The sequence below is a fragment of the Carassius auratus genome, unplaced genomic scaffold (genome assembly GCF_003368295.1).
Source record: "Carassius auratus strain Wakin unplaced genomic scaffold, ASM336829v1 scaf_tig00215316, whole genome shotgun sequence".
Taxonomy (NCBI): Eukaryota; Metazoa; Chordata; class Actinopteri; order Cypriniformes; family Cyprinidae; genus Carassius; species Carassius auratus.
In genome coordinates, this window is record NW_020528035.1 from 1,103,559 (window position 1) to 1,125,100 (window position 21,542).

Genomic DNA, 21,542 nt, shown 5'->3' on the forward strand with positions numbered 1-21,542 from the left:
GTAATGGTATCCAGTTTGTTTTATAATGCACTAGTAAGCAAATACACACTTTAAATCAATATCAACAAGTTTCTGGTTTAATTCGGTTAATAAGTTATCAATTTCGTGACTATATCAAGGTAAAATAAAGTTTCTCAATGTTCTTTGATCTAGACCACTGATGAAATAGTGAAGCCCTGTCTACCTTTGGCGCGAAAAGTTTTTTTTTTTTTTAACAGTTAATTAGTTGCTGTCACGCCATGTGCAAATGAAAACTAACGCATATTTTTTTCGAGATTGATGACGTAAAAGCCGAACGCACACACGCGTATTTCCTTTCTTTCTTTAAAACGTCCACGACACATTTGAACTGACTGGACGCTAGCGGAGGGCAAAGTTCACACAGAGTCAAGATGGCGGCTTCCTGTGAAAGGTAATGTATCGCTCAGGCAGGGTAATAGGATTATATATAAATAAAATGGAAGACTCCCACATTTGAAAAGCTCTTTTAACTTTACCCATTCGGTATGCTCATTAAATACCTAATTGATCTTACAGCCTGTGAGTTTATTCCTCACGGTTTCAGAAATCTTTGCTATGATTTACCTCACAAAAGAGAACTGTCGCGGTACAATGGAATAGCATGATACTAAAAAGTTACCACAATCACGTACACTCGTGGTTCTAAATAGCGTGTAGTAATAGTGTGTGCACAGGATGCTAATTTTGAGAAGTATGTCGTATCGTATTGTCTTTCAGTTTGTTGCCGCTGGTTCTGCTGTTGTGTCTGAGCGCGCAGGCTGTGGACCGCAGTAATTTTAAAACATGCGAACAAAGCGCCTTCTGCAAGTGAGTATGATATGTACACTATATTATGTATAAGCTGATCAACCTGGATAAATTAACATAAATGCATCCGAAGATGTATGTGTGCTGTCATGTGATAAGTGCAGCTCAGGATTATCTAATCACAGTGGTTTGTAGTTGAGGGAAATGCCAATTTTTTTATCGAGCTTGGAATTAATATATGTGTGTAGTGTAGTTTACAAATGTTTTTAATATTTAAGCAAAGACAACGGCGTATTGTTCAACAGAAGATTTAATTTACTGAGCCAACATGCGCCCCCTGTAGGAAGACTAGTTAATGAAATTAGACAACAGTTGCTGTCCATTGTCCAGTGCTCCAAAATGACATGGATCCTTACTTTACGAAATTTAACCATGGTATTTTTATAGTAAAAGTGAAGTAACCATTTTTTTTTAAACCTTTTTTATCAGATACCGTGTTTATCCACATTCAGATTGATGCACACATGTGAAATGTCTGATGTTTTGTTGTATATGAATGATTTCTGGATGTTTGTAGGCGTCAGAGGGAGCTGACGGCGGGTCGGTCTCCGTACAGAGCTCTGCTGGACACGCTGGAGCTGAGCGACTCCAGACTCACCCTGCAGCTCATCAATGACAACAACAAGGTCACAAAATATACAAAAATAGATGCTTTATAACAAATGTTGTGATTCGTCTCAAAGTTGGCTGTTTGGGATAAAGTCACCGTGAAATCAAAATGACAAACAAGTTTTTTAATGACTATTCAAAATAACTGCAACATTTATTTTAAAGGATTTGTCCATGCATGTAATTTAATTTATTTAAAAAAAATGAATTAGATGGCAAAAAATGTTTCCAAATGCTGAAAAAGTTTCTGGTCAATGTTGTGCTCCAAAGTGTGGAAGAACTGAGACTCTTTGCATTTGTTTTGTAGGTTCGCTTGTTGCTTGAGCTGTACAGACTGCAGGGCAACATGACTCGGGTGAAGATTAATGAACTCAAACCACTTAAGCCTCGTTACGAGGTTCCGGATGTACTCATCTCTGATCCCATTACTGAAAAGTGAGTCAAGACTACTTATTCCATCAGAATTGATTTTATACAGATGAAACAGCTAGACATCTGTAAACTGTGTCAGGTCCTTTGTCATTTTTAAAATGAACCTAAGATCCTAGTGGTTGACTGGTGTGGATGGGTGACATCATACAATATGATTTTATAAAATTTTTAGAAATCTGTCGACTCAAATCTGCGCTGCCTCTAGCTTTTGGTAACTAGTGTAACCTTAGTAAATAGATTTATGACTAGTCTGTAAATCATGTTAAAAAAACTCTGCAAAGCATTTAGAGGAAGGGTGTCTGATATATTGCACTATTTAAAGGGGTAATATGATGCCTTTTTTTTTATTTTTCCTTTCTCTTTGGAGTGTTACAAGCTCTTGGTGAATAAAGAAGATCTGTAAAGTTGCAAAGACTAAAGTCTCAAATCCAAAGAGATATTCTTTATAAAAGTTAAGACTCGTCCACACCCCACTAAAACGGCTCATTCAGACACGCCTACATATCTACGTCAGTATGTGGGAAGATTTACATAATGCCACCGAGATGTTCACGCATGGAAAGAAGGCATACCTTTTATTCTCATTGTTGTTGCTACCGCCATGTCGTATAGACGCTGTGTGTTTCACTGTGAAATAGTGCTGCAACTACAAAACGCACGTCGACGTGTCACACTGTTTGTTTACATCTCACATCTCATTTTTTTTGTAAAGTTATCCAAAGGATTCACTAGCTAATTAAAAAATAGAACATTCGATTATTTATGGTAATAAAAATAATCGTTAGATTAGTCGACTAATCGAAAAAATAATCATTAGATTAGTCTACAGATAAAATAATTGTTAGTTGCAGCTCTACTGTGTAAGTGAAACCACTTTGTTTGTCCTTCCAAAAGAGGACGATATTCACTTCATCATGCCTGGAGCTGATCCGTGCTTGTCGCTTGTCACATTAACTTTGCTCTGTGGATCGCTGAATTGGCTTTCACTGTTGACAAAGCGTGGTCCAGCCCGTGGTCATCACATGTGGTTACCATAAGCCCAGCAGATGCTCTTTCGTTGAATCCACTGACCGTGCCGTTCTCAAGCCGGCCCACCTCTGCTCACACAAGCCGGCCTCCGCTCACTCAAGGCCACAGTGTGTGCCGCTGTTTCGTTGAGAAAGAGAAACTACTTTGTTTGGCCTTCCAAAAGAGGGCTAGAAATCATGTTTATATCACGTTTACAATGGGTTTTATGTTTTGTCTCGTAGCTCTGGCCGGACAGGGCAGCACAATATGTTAAGGGGCATAACATTTTAAGGGGCATATGCTTTTTAGAAGGCGGGGCATAAAGGAGAAACAATAATGTACAGTATGTGGAAAATGTGTTTTTTTTTTTTTTTTTTTTATACCTTAAACTGCATAAACACATTTCATTACACCAAATACACAAAATAATGTTCTTTTTAGCAACATCATATGACCTCTTTAACTGAACTAATGTTCATAACATTTGCTGCAATAACACTTTTTTTACATATTGACTACATTAGAAATAATTGTAAAATGAATGTGAAGATTTATGTATTATGTAAAATGTACATATGCATCAGACGTTTAGCCAACGGTCCATGGGTGTGACGTCTGAGGCTGAGACTATAGTGCAGCACAGTTTGAAATCAAGTATTTAAAGCGCTGAAGCAATATCATTCTTAGTGCTGTCAAAATAAAAGTCTTGTCGCTTACAAAACTTATTGGCGAAACAGAACAACTTATCGGCCAATACTGATATTTAAATCTCAAATATTATCCATTAAAAGCTTCTTGTGTTTTGTAATGTGTTTTCTTATCTGTTTAGAGAAGGTTCCATTTTGCATATCATAATTTGGGACAATTCGTCATCTTTATAAAAATGATCATCATTGAGCTAACATAAACGGGTGAATGTCTTGTGTCTGTCTGCAGGCTCTCAGTGGTGTCTCAGGATGAGAATAGTCTGGTGCTGTCTCTGGGTGGCAAAGATCAGCGGCTCATCATAAGTGCTCAGCCATTTCGGCTGGACATCGTCGAGGGTCCTCAAGTGCTCATGTCTCTCAACTCCCGTGGCCTGTTGGCCTTCGAGCACCTCCGAGCACGCAAGGACACGTGAGTCCAACAACACAAGCAGGCAGAAAGGGCATCACAATCAGGAAGTTCATAACCGATACTACCCATATTAAATCAGAAAAAGTTTAATGCTGAAATAATATTCAATAAATAATACTTAATACGAAAAAGTTAGCGCTGCTTTCCTGGGCTGTATTTCTGATTTACTCATTTATTTTCACTCTTTCTACCTTTCATAGACACACAGTCTCCACACCAAGAACGATAACCTAACCTATGACTATATGTATGCATCCATACAAATTTACAGTGGTGTTCTGTTTCTAAGAAGCACACACTGCAGTGTGCAAGGCCAATACATTTAGGCTGCGTATACACTACAAGGCTTAATGCACAGATCCAATCTTTGGACTACATTTGATTTTTTTTTTTTTCTCTAAGAAACAAAAATACTTAAATAAACTCCATGATTGCATCACTAGCATGCAGGCAACCTCTGCTTCATAATTTGACATTATATGGAGTTATCTTTATGGGAAAATGTGCCTCCCTTGTCTTGAAATGGCTTGGAATTCCAATGGGAATTGGATTTAAATGTGAAGATGATGTATCTACTTTAAAACCACTATTGGATGTTGCTTAGAACAGATGTGAAAAATAGGATCTTGTGCAGATTTTTGTGATTATGTGTGTATATATCAGATCTACATCACATGCAAGTTAAAATTATTATTTTTGTGTGTAAATGCAGCCTTATTGGTCATATTTCACTTGCAAAAACAAAGATATCATTTTACACAAATAAAATCTGAATTTAATTAAAATCTGAGGATTAATCTCTCACTTTCTACTTTCTTAATTTCTGGCTTTCCCTGTCTGTACTAACTCTGTTAAAGCAAGTCTGCTTTCATCTAAGCCCAGTTAAGCACATCAGACAGTGATCGTCCATTTTTTTCCTCTGGTTTACCCTTTCATCGTCTTCATGGGAATTTCCTAAAAGTCTTCAATAAAGACTTTTGAGAATTTCTGAGATGAATCACAGTATTAAAACCATCTCTGTGGACGAAAACAATGAAACCATGTGAAATTGAAGCCTCCATTTGATTAAAGCAATACAAATATACTTAGATTTTTATTCAAAACTACAGTTATACATAAAAACTTCATTTTAAACAGGAGCTGAATTGATTTACTAGTTCGACAGAAGCATGTACAGTATAAGCATTATATACACACAGCACAAACGTCAATAATTTTGAATGGAATGAATAAAACCCTACTGTTGGAGTCTAAATGATCACCATTTGGGTTGGTTTGCGGTTTTTATGCTGTTGAAAGCGTAATGTGACTGATGTCTGATCTTATTTTATTCTGAGAATAAAAATTTTCACAGCATAATTGCCATCAGGTTATAATGACACTTAAATTATTTTTATTTTTTTCAATACTGGATTCTTAAATTTCAGACATTTCATTCAGAAATACGTTTGTAAATGTATTAACTGAAATTCTCATCACATTCTATTTTCCTTCCCCTCTTTTTCTCAACTTTCCTCTCTTCTGTCCCGCTCAGCAGTATCTCTCATAAAATAAGTAGCACAGTTGGTAGCATGTGGGACTCGTTCAAGAGCATGTTCTCTAGGTAACATCCATTTGTCTAGTTTTTTGACTGTGAAAAAAAATTTTTATGTAAAGGAATAGTTCCCCCCCAAAATGAAACTTTCCCAATATTTATCCATTCTCAGGAAATAATAATCATGAAATCTTCATTTTTGGGTCAACTATTGCTTTAAACTCAATGTTTAATTAACATTTGTTAAGTTGTTTTAATCAATAGTAGATTAAATATCTGCACTAACCCAAATTTTGCATGCACCCTTTATCCAGAAGTGTACTGTTTGCTTTTGATTTAGAATTAAATTCTATGTGTTCTAGATTGAAGTAATAATCTAGTAATCTAGTACCTAAAATCATTAGTGTACCAATAATCATTGTTTAGATTTGATTATTACGTCCATTAGTTTTGTAGTATTTTCATGTATAGTCATGAACTGTGTTCAAACAAACTTTACCTTTTGTGGCACCTGCCAGTTGTTGTTTACCATTAGCATTTATTGACCATTAAACTATTTGGTTAAACAAAACAAAAACAACAACAAAAAGTTGTTTGCCTTGGATAAATGTTAATTTTGAAACGTGCGTAATTATATTTACACACTGTATTGAAGGACAAGGGTCCAAAATGATCTTTTAAACATGACTGTGCAGCTCAACAAAATTATTTGTCCTTATTGATTGTATTTATGGATGAAAATAACATTTGTGAAGAGACGAGTGATCGTTTTTTTTTTTTTGAGATTCATTCACCCCAGATGTGCATTATACTGTTTTTACAGGTGATACATAGCTTTTGATTTGTCCTCTTAAACTTTGCAAATAGCCAACCTTCTTGACAAACGCTGTTTCATTACCTCCATCCACCATTGATTTAGATAGTTTAATAAAATCATTGTTAAACAACTACACAATTACGTTCATCCAGAATATTATTTGAAAAGTAGTATTTAAAGGGATGACACATGTTCTCTTTAGGGGGGGTCATATGATGTTGCTAAAAATAACATTATTATGTGTATTTGGTGTAATGAATTGGTTATGCGGTTTAAGATTTAAAAAAAAAAAAAATCTTGTTTTCCCACATACTGTACGTTATTGTTTCTCCTCTATGCCCCACCTTTCTGAAACGCGTCGTTTTTTTACAAAGCTCATTGGCTTGAAAAGCGGGCTGTGCTCTGATTGGCCACCTATCCAGTGCTTTGTGATTGGCTGAATGCCAAACGTGTGTGATGGAAATGCTATGCCCCTTGCCATACTATCCCATTCAGAACCCCCACGTGACGAGACAAAGACAATAATACCCATTACAAATGAGCCATTTGTTGCATCCAGTAAGGACATAATTACGGATTATAATGACTTGTACTGTGTTTTTACGTGTTGCTTTGCATCGCGCCGCATAGACATAAAACCATGTCTGCATTGGTGATTAGAGAAATGACAAACGACGAGCGATACTCTACACCAGCGGTTCTCTTTTCCAGTCCTGCCCCCCACTCTGCATATTTCCCATGTCTCTCTTTTGTTAACACACCTGATTCAGATAATCAGCTCATTCGCTGTGAGCTCCGTGCATGAACTGTGTTCCCACTGACATGGTCCCTACACAGTGTTAATTGCTCCATGAGCAGGAGAAATCTGTTATAGTTTGCCTCACTTTGGAACATTCATTTATGGATTTGAGCTGCACAACATCTTCACACACGGACAAGTGTGACATCATATACTTCTGTAAATACTATATAAATTCCCTGCTGTGATGTCCACTTTCGCAGGGCACTTACGATTGAATGGAACAAACGTCTAAAGCCATAAGAGGAACATACAAAATGTGCAGAGCAGGGGGCATGAGGAATGGATTTGAGAACCGCTGCTCTACACTGCTCAAAACAAATCATCAGTGGCAAATCCTTTACATATGTAAACCTACTTACAGACAGTGAGTCAGGACAGCCAGCATTGTAGTCTTCTCCCAGGATCAGGAAACGGTCCTCCATAAAGTGTGCTGCACACACTCAAATATTTGGGTTGAAGTGTTCTTGAACAGTGTTGTAAATACAACTAAACCACTGATTTCTTGTAGTGTCCTCTTTTGGAAGGCAAACAAAGTATTTTGTACCTGCGGAAACGGTGAGAATCAAAGGTTATGCCTTCTTTTTTGTGTGAACATTTGGTCGGCGTAATGCAAATCTTCCCACATATTGACAAATTGATGTGGGGGTGTGTCTGAACGAGCAGTTTTAGGAGGGTGTGGAAAGTCTTAACTTTTATAAAGAATATCTCTTCGGGTTTGAGACTTGGCAGCTTTACAGATCTTCTTTATGCAAGAGTTTGTAACACTCCAAAGAGAAAGGAAAACTTGAAATCGCATCATATGACCCCTTTAACATTTAATAGCAATGGCTAGTCAAAGCGAACTTGTAATTTTTGTAACCTAAATCAACAAATCTTTTTGTTGTGGAATCACCATGCATTTATGCTTAATTGCAAAATGTTATCAAGAACAGGTATTGTATTGGTCTGATTCTCAATGGCTGCTTTTACACTTGGCATTAAAATGCGACCTGTATGCGGATGTTGTCCACATACACATTGTAAACTCACTTCTGATGAGAATGTTATCTGATCAGCGTGTCTTGGTCCAGAGGTAATAGAGGACACGTTGTGATTGGATCTCAGTGTAATATAAAAGTAATCCAGCCATCGTGTCTGCATTCGCAGGTCGACATCACGCAAAACACCGCCCCGTCTCTCACGAGGTGTCAAAAAAAAATGAAATGGAGAATGCCTGTGTGGAGCGCTAATGAGACTCATCTTTGATTTGTAATATGTCCAGCGAATGAAAATGCTTTTCAAAAGAAAACCCACCACTTCAGGTTGACTTTGCACCGGGCCATTCTCTGCAGACTTATTTAAATATTGCGTGGGAAAGACAGATCTGAACGGTTATCCAGATAGACAAGTCATTTGATGTTGAAGTGTAAACGCACCTTGTTTTGATTGACTGAGGATCTGATCTGCTAGATCGGATCACAGTGATTGCGTGCTAATGCCAAGTGTAAACGTAGCCAATGAGTCATATAGGTGCACCTCTAATTCACCCTCCTTAATGTAGTTTAAACCTGTTTAGTTGTACCAGTACATATTTGTATTAAGAGAAACTTTGGCTGCTTTGCAGTAAAAGTGAGTCGGAGCAAGAGACAGAACAGGAGAATGTTGAGCAGCAAACCGATGAGGTACGTGCGTTTATGTTTTCAACAACTAGACTTCTCTTACTCTGTTGTATTTGTTTAACAATACCTAGATAGTACAACATTTTATTTCTAAGTTTTGAGCTCTGCAACAAATTTAAATGTTTTCCTTTTTCCCTATGTACTTTACCTGTTGACTTTTTTTCCTTATCTCTCTCTCTTTTTTTGTTTAGGATGGACAGATAAAAGAAGAAGAGGATAAACCGGGCATGTGGGAGGAAACATTTAAATCTCATGCTGATTCAAAGCCCAATGGTATATTGAAATGTGGAAAATATTGAACATATTCAGTGGAATATTGGTGAGATAATTCCAGTCAAGTGTGTTTGTTTGTTTCAACTCAGGCCCATCGTCTATTAGTTTGGATTTTTCTCTACCTGGTGTGGAACACGTCTATGGCATTCCAGAACACGCAGACACACTCAAACTGAAAAACACTGAGTGAGTTTTTACACTTTCATGAGATTGATGCGAACGACACAAGCAACCCAAAGCTGAATGTACTCTCTGTTAGGCCATCCAAGATGATTTTGCTTCTTTGGATTAAGAGAAATTTAGCATTACTTTACTTGATTACAGATGGGTCCTATATGCAGTGAATGGGTACCATCAGAATGAGTAGATCCATTGTTATGAAAAATGATGTGACACCAGTTTATCATTTATTAGATTTTTTTTTTTAGCTTATCATTTTGGCACAAAATCACATAAACGGTAGTGTTCCCCTAAACCATTGTATTGTCATTTTTCATAGTGGATCAGACCCGTATCGGCTGTACAACTTGGATGTTTTTCAGTATGAGCTTCACAACCCAATGGCCCTTTATGGGGCAGTTCCTGTCCTCATATCTCATAGCACTGACCGCACCATGGGCATCTTCTGGCTCAATGCAGCAGAGACATGGGTGGACATCAGCTCAAATACAGCAGGAAAGGTGAGAGTGAGCTTTCTTTAGTTGTTTTTGTAAGTTTTTATTTTATTTTATTTTTTTAAGTTTTTTAATGCTTTTGTTCAAATTAGGGAAGCACAATATATCAGAGAGCCTTGCAATATTGCCTAATGTCAACAATTTGTTTGATCAGGTGTATTAGTTTTGTTATCAGTGCATCTCTTTAAATATTTTATAACAATTCCTTTAAATGTGTGTCCATTTTTCAGACAATGTTTGGAAAAATACTGGACTTCGTACAAGTTTCTAGTGAAGCTCCTCAGACGGATGTACGCTGGATATCTGAGAGTGGTATTATTGATGTCTTTATCATGCTGGGGCCAAAACCTGCGGATGTCTTCACTCAGTATGCCTCGCTTACAGGTACACAAACACACAAGAAAAGGAAGCTCCACCGCACACTTCACTGCATGCAGTGTTAATGCTAAACTTGGGAAACATTTTTGTAAAGGATTTCATGTTGGTTTTTAACTTAAATGTACAGTTCACTCAGTCTGTCATTATACATCATACTACTCCCCCTCATATTTTTTTTTTTAAAACAGAATGACATTTTGAAGAAGTTATTGGCATAATATTGCTGGCTGCCTTTAGATCTCAGATTTCATTCATGCTTTTAATTTTTCAGTTAGGAGACCCATAAAAACAAGTGACATAATCATGACATAGTATGTAGGTTGAAAATAACCTGGAATATTGCTCTACCGTTATCAAATATTTTATTTAGTTCCATGTTGACCTGGAAGAGAAATGTACAAATGTCTAACAACTGCATAGGGTTTAGTATGGGAACCAAACTTGACTAACAAACCTGACTTTTGAGTTCGATTTGTCTCAAAAATAATTCTAAGTATCTCACACACACACACTTGGAACTGAATTTTGTTGATAAACATCAATATGCATGGCTATTTATGAACCATTGCAACATGACAAATTGATTGAATGTATTCTGTTACTCCATAATAATTGGTTTTGTTAGAAAATGAATATGTAGATTTAATAAATCCAGGCTGTTTTTGATCAGTCAGTAATATTGGTAATTATCAGATTGTGTTTTTTTTTTTTTTTAAAGTTTAACATAATATATTCAAACAGAATTTTAGAATTAAATACATCATTTTTATCTTTCATAATGTATAATTTTTAATTTTGAAGAACGTCTATTATTTTATTGACAAAAAAGAGATAAATGTAGTAATTGTATGCTAATGAAATATAAGTTATTAATCAAATGCAATATGTTTTAGTTGTTCTTAAAATAATAAGATATGACTTTATATAAGATTACATTATACTAGGTTTAAATGGCCATTGGGATCCATAAATCATATACAGATTTTGAATCATAATTAGTGGTATAATGTCCATAATTCTGTGTTCATAAGATAGTTTGAAAGCGTTATATTTATCCTCCTCCTAAACATAACCCTCTCTCTCTCAGGCACTCAGTCGTTTCCTCCTCTCTCTGCGCTGGCGTATCATCAATGCCGCTGGAACTATAATGATCAGGAGGATGTAAAGACTGTCGACCAGGGCTTTGATGAGCATGACATCCCATATGACTTCATTTGGCTGGACATTGAACATGCAGATGGAAAGCGCTACTTCACCTGGGATCCCAGCAAGTTCCCCCAACCTAAAGAAATGCTTCAGGGCTTGATGGACAAAAGACGCAAAGTGAGTGTCTGAAATTATATCTTATATCCAATCAACTATTAATGGATAAAATAAAGTCCCATCCTGCTTTTGTTTTCCTTTTTAAATAACTGTCTTCACAATAAGTCTAAATGTTCTGTTTCACTACGACTTTAAGCTGTTATCCTGTTATATAGGAAAAATGATGCATGAAGTCCAGTTCCACTTTATTAACCATTAAGTCTACCCCCCCCCCACCCAAAAAAAGTGTATACAAATATTTTGTACAAATATTTGTACGTTCAGTTAAATGTAGCTTATGATTGTATTGCTAGCAAACTGACTGTGAATATATAATGAATATCAAAGAATCCAAAATGATTTTAACTAGTAAAGGCTTTGATACATTTATGAAATTGTTTCTTCGGGCTCCTCAGTTAGTGGCCATTGTAGATCCTCACATCAGGGTGGACAGCGGCTACAAGATTCACAATGAGATTCGCTCCAAAAACTTTTATGTCAAAAACAAAGATGGAGGAGACTATGAAGGCTGGTGTTGGCCAGGTGCGTAGCTACTCATCCAGCCGTCTTCGAATCAATGTGACAAACTCTTCAGAGCTCTGAAATGCATTGTTTTCTTTGCCGAAGGTAATGCGGGCTATCCAGACTTCACTAACCCTGAGATGAGAGCCTGGTGGGCCAGCCAGTTTGCATATGACCAGTATGAGGTGAGGGTTTCTGATATGCTGCTTCCACTTGCTCTTGATGAGATTGCCTTTCAAAATTAAAATGTTGTCATTGATGATTTTAGTATTGTATGTTTATGCATTGTTGCCTTTGTCCAGGGTTCCATGGAGAATCAGTACATCTGGAATGACATGAACGAGCCGTCTGTGTTTAATGGGCCGGAGGTCACCATGCACAAAGATGCACTTCATGGTGTCTGGGAGCACAGAGATGTCCACAACCTTTATGGGCTCTATGTGGTGAGAGAACCTTTTTGTGATATGTTTGTGTGTTTGTCAGCTTATTCATTTATTGTATTTTTTTTATTATTTTTCTTTTTTTAATAGCCACATAAGTTCTTTATTCCAAAAGACATTTAATCTTGCATATGTCACACACATCACAGACCTTTTAAATAATTGTAGGGTTTATTTTTGATTATCATTATGATATGATCCAATTATGTCAGTGTCACTAATTATTATTGAATATGTAAGTTTAATTTTGCTTAAAGTATTTTAATATTAGTAAAATTAATAATTGTTAAAATTCACTCACTAGTGTCTGGGCAATGGTGTTTATCACATTCTCAAAAGAATTAAAGAGTTACCCACGCAGAAAAAATGAGAAATAAATAAAGATATATATTTGATAAGATATCAAAGTGTGAGATAAAAAGGCATAAAAAGGTGTTTTAGTCTTTACAGCCAGGCTCACGTAAAAAGTTCAAAAGAGCATGTTTTCGCAAATTCACTGCAGTTGGACACTTTCCAAAGAACGATTACTGAATCACAGGGTAAATTGTCATGTGACAACTTGTCCTGCTATCAGTGTAACAGGTTAATCTGACCTGATATATCTTGGAGAGAGAAAGTTTTATGGTTAAAATCTACATTTATTATAGATAACTCTTGTTCTCTATATTTACCAAACAGCTGTTGACAGAATACATTTTATTATGATTTTGTATCTGTGAGTATATATAATATTAGGGCTGGCCCCTAATAGTTGACTAACCATTAGTCGACCGGAAGAGGCATAGTCAATCAAAATTTCATTAGTCGCTTAATCGCAGAAAAAAGTCATGTAGTCCATGATTGACAGATCATTAACAGCTAGTCTATATTTATAGAAAATTTTTGTATAAATATCTGTCTGTATCTGTCTATTTTAAATGAATCTATTCAAATGGAAAACAAATATTTTTAGCTTATTTAATCTAGGGCTGGGCGATATATAAAAAATATAATGATATACTGTCAAAATTATTTATGATATTCAATATATATCTCGGTGTATCCAAGTGATAATGACCTAAAAGTAACTGAAGTAGTGTAAAACTAGTACAGAAAGTGCATTCTGTCAACTTTTTTTAGTGCATGCAATTAACAATTTACACTGTGCAACTAAGGGAGATAATTAAACTGGTAAGTATTTTTTACAAGTTTTTACTGTAGCTAAGAACACAAGTCTGCCTGTCTACAGTCTCTTGTTTAAGAGGAGCTCTGTGGCATAAAACTATGTTCATACTGGAACTAAAAACCCTCTCATATGGGGAGCTATTTGCTGAAGCACATATATATTATTACACACACATACTGTATATTAGTACCAAAGATTCAGACACCCTCTCTGTCTATATTAAGAAAACTGGTACAACGAATGAAAAATATTATAACAGTGAAATTCCTATTAGTAATTCCACATTACCATAGCCTTTGTTTCTCTATTCACACAGCAGCGATTGAGTTTTTGCATTTATACAGCGACCACAATTGCAAACAATACAGTCGAGATCTCATGTCAGAACACAGATCGGCTGAATCATTCTTTCATGATTCTTTCGTGTGCATGGTTGCCAGATTGAGACTCCATCCCATCCATTATTCAATTACCCCAATGTCATTCCAAAGCCGTAAAAGCTTTGTTCCTCTTTGGAACACAATTTAAGATATTTTGGATTAAAACCGGTTGACACAGAGACAGAGAGGAGAGGAATTGTTGAATAAAGTTGTTATTTTTGTTTTCTTTGTGTAGAAAAAAAGTATTCTCGTCGCTTCATAACGTTACGGTTGAATCACGGATGGCAGATGGACTATTCTGACGATGCTTTTCATACTTTCCTGGACCTTGACACTAATATTTATTTGGCAGTCTATGGGACAGTCTCAAGCCTACCGATTTTCTTCCAAAATATCTTAAATTGTGCTTTTACGGGTTTGGAACGAAATGGCAGTAAGTGATTAATGCCACATTTTTTTATTTTTGGGTGGAGTAGCCTTTCAAAATAAGCAAAACAACAGGAAGAAAATGTATCCATGTAACAGCGAAGCTCTGATTCGGGAACTTGAACTCTTGTTATCTGGCAACCGCACTCATGAAAGCTTGTGTTGTAGATAGTAGAGTCGTGTTGAGCAGTCCACTGTTACATGATCCGTTTTTGGACGTTTGGTGCATTTTTTTGGGAAAGTATGCTTGAATTTGAAATATTCGATATACACAATATTTAAAAATTTTACATTGTCATCAAAATTATTGCAATATTATCGCTAATATTTGATATATTGCCCAGCCCTAATGTAATCCGTATAAAATGTGCACATCCACTGTGGAAATACAGAAAATGCTTATCGAATAATTATTATAATGTTAAGGCAAATTTATTTTTTCTGATGCATTAATCTTTAGGCTAAAGGCAACAAAAGGCTAATTTTAATGGATTATATGGTTTCTTAATGTAAACATGAGATTAGTCACTTAAAATGAATGAAGAAGAGTTGACCAGAAAAATCTTTAGTCGAGGGTAGCCCTAATATACATGTATAAATTGGTATGGATAAAATGTTAAAAAGGAGACTCTCAGTATTAACAGATTTGTGTGATTACAGATAATGGAAATGAAGGGCTGGGAAAGACTGAAGTGGCTGTGGTTTCTTTCTTAACAATGCTTTTGTGTAACAGCAAAAGGCGACCGCCGACGGCCTGATTCAGCGTTCAGAAGGAGTGCAGAGACCTTTCGTTCTGACCCGAGCATTTTTTGCTGGATCCCAGCGTTACGGTGAGAGGCACATTCACGTCGCACGCAAGCCTTGTTTGTGTTTGTACCAGTACGTTTAGTGACAGATTCCTGTCTCTGTGGCTCAGGTGCTGTATGGACGGGAGATAACGCTGCTGAATGGGGTCATCTGAAGATCTCTATCCCCATGTGCTTGAGTCTGGGCTTAGTGGGCATCTCTTTCTGTGGAGGTGAGTGATGAGAGGTGCTGACCTTTAGTATGGACACTGATGCAAATGAGAAATTATATACAATGCTTGCAATGGGTAAACAGAACTCTTATATTTAAATAACGGGCACCAAAAGTGAACTTGCTAATGACTCATTAATTGACAGCAAAATTTTTTTTTGTTTTAATCAGTCTAAAATATCTTGCTAATTGTAAAATGTTTCACTCAAATTATGCAGTACAAAACTCTGGCATTTGCACATCGCTATTGCATTTTAGTGTATGATAACTGAATATACAGAGAGGATGTTCATACTCAAGCACAAGGAAATAGTGACAGAATATAATATTTGATACCTAGCAGGAAAAATATAACTTTTTGTTAAGTCATAAATGGCGTAAATGAACTAAAAGTCAATTATGTCATTCTACACTAAAAACTTGACATTACGGTTCAGTCAATAATATATTTTTTAGTCCATAAATGAGAATGACCGGAGAAGATTTAAAAATATATATGTTTTTCCAAATTGTTGACCAGTAGTGTCTATTACCCCTAATAATAATGTGAGGATTGCCTGTTGATTGTCTGCCGGTAACCTCTAATGCTGTATCTGTCTTCTTCAGCTGATGTTGGTGGTTTCTTTAAACATCCCAGTGCTGAACTGTTGGTGCGATGGTACCAGGCGGGAGCTTACCAGCCGTTTTTCCGTGCACATGCGCACATAGACACACCCCGCAGGGAACCCTGGCTGTTTGGACCCGACAACACCGCCCTCATCCGGGAGGCGATACGCCAGCGATATGCTCTCCTGCCTTACTGGTACCAGCTTTTCTACAACGCAAACCGCACCGGACAGCCTGTTATGAGGTGAGTCAGCCCAAGACAAGTCTGGAAATAGTGGGGGATTGGGGAAAAATTGCCCTCCAAATTCAATATAAAAGCACAAAAAATGACAGCTTTCATGATTAAATTGAAATGTGAACACTACATTTAGATCAGTGTTGCATTGGATTTTTTTTTTTTTTTGCATCAAGAATTATAATCAATCACACGTTTCTGTTAAGCACATGAATGCAGAGACATTTAGATGAGTTATCTGAAAATGCCAGTGTTTTGTTCAGTTCATACATTCAACAGATCAGTTCTGCACTCTTGTGAATCAACTTTGTAAGAAATATTCGTTTTTTTATTTTTTATTACATGTGTTATTATATTATGAAAATAGCTGATCTCATACAGTGTTAATTAGGGGTTCGTTTAATTGATTCTCTAACTTTTTACAGACCTTTATGGGTAGAGTATCCTGATGATGTCACCACTTTCTCAACTGAGGATGAGTATTTGATTGGTGAGTTTTTATACATTAATTATAATAGCCCAAATAAATGTTGCAGAGAAGGCTAAATGGATTATTTCTCTTCTTAGGAAAGGATTTGCTGGTACATCCTGTCACTGATGAGGGCGCTACTGGTGTTACAGCCTATCTGCCTGGGAAAGACGAGGTAATGTGTTTTTCAACACTGAATGGCACAGCCTGAATGGAGTTTTATCTCTTCCAAGTCTCTCTAAAGTCTCAAACACTTTCTCTGGGTTTCTCTTGTAGGTCTGGTATGATGTTCACACTTTCCAGAAGCATGATGGAGATCAGAGCCTCTACATTCCTGTCACCATGAGCTCTGTGAGTCTAGACATTTTTACTTTTTTTTTTTAATGCTACTCAAATTTGTTTCAGATGGTTTTCAGACCTTACCATAACAGGTCAAATATATTTTTTCTTTCCAACTTATTTCAATGTTTTCTATAATTACAGCAATATTTTTTGTTTCAGTATTTATCAGCTAAATCCCACTTTTCTGTGTTGTATCTCTACTTTTTTGGTTTTCGTGTCCCAGATCCCAGTTTTCCAGCGAGGAGGGTCCATTATTTGCAGGAAAGACCGTGTTAGGAGATCTTCATCCTGTATGGAGAATGACCCATACACTCTTTATGTTGCGCTCAGTTCTCAGGTGATTCGGTGTAACCCAGTTTGTATACGGGTCAAAATCTGCTATGGGGTAATAAAAAGGAACAAATCCTGTAAGGTTTTCAACCTTTTATCAAACTTTGATAATTGCCTAATATTTTAAACTAAGATGATAATATTCAAACTACAGTTTATACAAATCTCCTGTCAAGTTCCAGAATCTAGGCTTGTATATTATAATCAAAATATTGAAATCATGAATGTCAGAATCAGAATGTGTAGTTAAGCTTTAAAAAATGTCTGTCAAATCCAACACGTGTCGAACAATGTTGACTATCCCAGAATCAATTGGATTGGCATTTATTCTCTTTAACTGACAAACAAATACACTTGTGTTTTATGTATTCTGCACTTTATTTAACAAACAGCAAGTTGCTATTTTCTCCCGCTTAATGGTACATATTACTGTGTATTGTGCACGTTATGTTTTGACAGACATTGTTGCTGCGATGTTCAAATTACGTAATTTGAGAACCGATGGATTGGTAATAAATATTTCTTAGTTGGTAGATATTCAGTGAAATGAGTGATGCCCATGAGTGTGTTATGTCGATGTTGTAATTTATAATATTCCAACTGACAGTCAGCAAGTTTTTGATTGACGTTATGACGAGCGTACGGGCTAAAAATTTTTGATTTCTCGGTAATTATAAAACATGAAGATGTTCGAAGTGGGGTTTGTGGCTTTATTTTATGGCTTAAATATATTGCATACTACTCTTACTCTTACTCATACTAAGCTTTGGCTTGTCAAAAATGTTATATTCACTCATCACAAATACTTTAACTTCTGATGCACAGTTGTTTTGCCTCTTATCAAAAATCTTATTTAAACCCATGAAAATGCAGATTCTGTTGTAAATAATAGTGAAAAATCACTTTTTAAAACTGTGGTTCCGTCGCAAATTTGGACTCTTATACACATGTATTCAGTTCTGAAATCCAAACAGAAATCAACTTCTCATATTTGACATACATGGATATTGTTTTGGTCTGTGTTTATTAGCGCTTCACATTCCCTGCTGTCTTGTGCTTCAGGGTTCTGCTGAAGGAGAGCTGTACATCGATGACTTCCATACCTTCAGCTTTGAAGAAGCAAAGCAGTTTGTCCACAGACGTCTGTCTTTCTCTGCCAACACGCTGTCTTCCAGGTCGGTCTGCTCTCTTTTTCTTTATAGCTAATTTTGGTGTAAAATGTTGATGGGAAAACAGCAATGTCATGCTGTTTCTTATCATTTGGTCTGTTTTTTTAATTTTTGTTTCCTCAGAAATCTGGCCCCAGACTCCCAGTTTTCCACTGCCTCTTGGATAGAAAGGATTGTGATCTTTGGAGGGAGTCAACCGTCCTCTGCCACACTGAAAAATGCAGGTCAGTGTCACTGTTATATTATAGTGGTTAACTGCTAATATCGTTTGCTTGCGTATGATGATAAATTACTTATGATTTTCCATAGGTTTATATGGGTAAAATATCTGCTAATGACATGCAATCTGCTTTGGCATTCTTACAAGCTTCTACCATGCAGGTTATTATCCAACAATCTGATAAGCAACAGTTCAAATAATAGAAAAATAATAGACTTACTAAAAAAGGGAGAAAATGATCTCCATATATTTGTGTTCACAAGAAAATGTAAAGGGGAAAATATTAAATGCATTTTGATCATTCATTTACTCAACAATGGCATTTTGAGGAGCTGAAAATGTAAAATTTTAGTTTTAAATTTTTAAAAAACGGTTTCTATTTAAGTTTATTTAAGTTTAAGTATAAGTTTATAATGATACCATTTTTGTTTCTGTGAATACTATGAAAATTACATTTTGTGAAAATGCTGTCATGCGCATTCATCTCCAAATCCTTTCTTTTGTTTCAGTGTTTGTTATTCGAATGCTAGAAAAAAAAATTGCTGGTTTTCCAAGTAAAAATAGGCAAATAAATAACATTTACACGTAGTTACGTTATGATACGTAATATTCAGGGGGGCGGGTCTATATTCTCCCGTTCTATAGGTCTCTGCATCGACTGAATTATTTTTTTCCCCAGTGATTAAGAGTTAAAACTCCCACAAGGGTGACACTACTCCAATATGTAGAGTACCCAAATTAATAATACATTTAAATGATTTCCAAGTTTTAACTTTGCAAACAACAATAAAATCAGAGAAGGACTTTAACTGCAAGTGACACAAGCATACGCAAAACAAAGGGAACAGTAACATCTTATTGGTCAAAATGTTCAGAAGATTGTTTCTTTCTTTACCTGCTTGTAATTATTAACATTTTATATAGCCCACTTCTTTATACATTTTTTTACCACATTGACAATCTTCAACATACATTTGTCTATGACCAAAAATATAAGAAGATATGTTTTCAGAGGACTTTTAAAATTAGCTTTGCTTGAGAAAACATAAAAATAAACTTTTTAAATTATTTTTTTATTTTTTATTGTCAAGTTGGGTTTGCATCAAACACAATGTTTTTCTGACGGCAACAGTGCATTTTTCAGAGAACATGCTAAAATCCTGACGAATCACAAGCTGCGTCCCAAATGATGCACTGTACATTCTTCACTTATACACTAGTACTTATGCACTATGTACTCAAACATTTAGTGTACGAATTAGATAAGGTTATATTCATAAACTGAGTCTGGTAGTCCCTCCCCCTTCATTACGTTGACGAAGCTGACGAAGTGCTTGACGTTTTGAACATTCCACATTTAGTTGTTTTCAGTTATTTAAATGCATCATCCGGGAATTTAAAGTGCTTTTCTTTTTGGAATTTTCAGTGTGAACCATCGACTGTATGGTGTAAACACACTACTTGCACTGTTTGTAAAATATAACCTCATAGAATAGTGCATAAGTACACTATTTGGGACGCACCTACAGTGGCCGAGTGGAGGTGCTAAAGCTGCAGAGAATCCACTTAACCATAAGCTTCGGTCACCGACGTAGATTTACAGAAAATTACTACCATTACGTGCTACTTTGCAAGCTTATTCCTAACTCTTTAAGCTTTAAGTTACATTTTAAATGACAAGGGATCAACTTATAATCATGTGTATGTTAATAACCCAGTCAACTTACTTTCTCAAATGGGCCGGGTATGCAGAGCATTCGCAGCTTATATACAGGAAAATATAAGCCAGACTGTTTAAAGGGATAGTACACCCAAAAATAAAAATTCTGTCATTTACTCACACTCAAGTTGTTTTCAGACCTGTGTGAATTTATTTCTTCCGCTGAACACAAAAGAAAATATTTGAAAGTATGTTGGTAACCGTTGACTGTATCCATTTCAGTCAATTGTATTCATTTGATTTATTGGATGCTGACAAATGTAGAAACCAAACACTTAGACAGTTGTACTTGTATTTACAGCAGATAGTAATAAAAATATTGAAGTAAGACCGTGGAAACCAATGATTTTGCACAACATATGGAGTTATTTTTTTTGTCTCTTTTTCAGATGGTACAGAGTCTGCTTTAGAGTTTGAGTTTGACTCTACACTTGCAGTTTTGACTCTACGTAAGCCAGGGGTCAACGCAGCAGCAGACTGGACCATAGTCTTGCGGTAACACAAGGATGACATGCAAACAACAGAGAAAAGATCAGCACTTAATATCACATGACCAGACACAAACAATACAACATGAGAGACCAAACTGAGAATGGGAACATGCATAGAAGAATTGAGAAATCAGATGTTTTTAAGACAATATTTATACATGAATGCAAACAAATGTTGGCAAGCCATCAGTGAAGTACAGAACCTGCATATTAAGAGAGGTGTTTGATGAGATTAAAGACACATTTGACATTCATATTAAATTAATAATTGGTTGAAAGTTAGAACAAAAATATAGATAGTGTTGATTTATAGACTAAAGTTTTTTTTTTCTTTTCTGTCTCAGGAAGTGTTTTGGTATTAAAAAATAAATGTTAAAATTCAGAAATGAAAAATCGTGTACTGATGTTTTTTTTTTTTTTTCATTCACTGGGCAATAGTTTGTTAAAATTATTAATAGTCAAAAATATTTCATATTTTGACATTAAACAACAACACATAGTGATTAATGGGCAAATCTTATGAAACAAGTATTTCAATCCAAAATCTAAAGAAATGTATTTTTAAAAGGTTATATTAAA

General features: G+C 35.8%; 1 protein-coding gene across 1 annotated transcript; it reads left to right on the forward strand.

The window, feature by feature from the left end:
- Positions 1-296: 296 nt before the first annotated feature.
- On the forward strand, positions 297-21,335 carry ganaba (glucosidase II alpha subunit a). Its single transcript, XM_026259917.1, has 25 exons — positions 297-412; positions 739-828; positions 1,346-1,454; positions 1,745-1,872; positions 3,814-3,993; positions 5,528-5,596; positions 8,750-8,807; positions 8,996-9,077; positions 9,167-9,263; positions 9,577-9,757; positions 9,982-10,135; positions 11,217-11,452; positions 11,848-11,974; positions 12,059-12,138; positions 12,256-12,396; positions 15,098-15,194; positions 15,281-15,382; positions 15,988-16,231; positions 16,648-16,712; positions 16,790-16,866; positions 16,968-17,042; positions 17,257-17,370; positions 18,426-18,538; positions 18,656-18,756; positions 20,862-21,335. Exons 1-25 carry the CDS (start codon positions 393-395, stop codon positions 20,969-20,971), a joined length of 2,850 nt encoding a protein of 949 aa, XP_026115702.1. The 5' UTR covers positions 297-392; the 3' UTR covers positions 20,972-21,335.
- Positions 21,336-21,542: the final 207 nt, after the last annotated feature.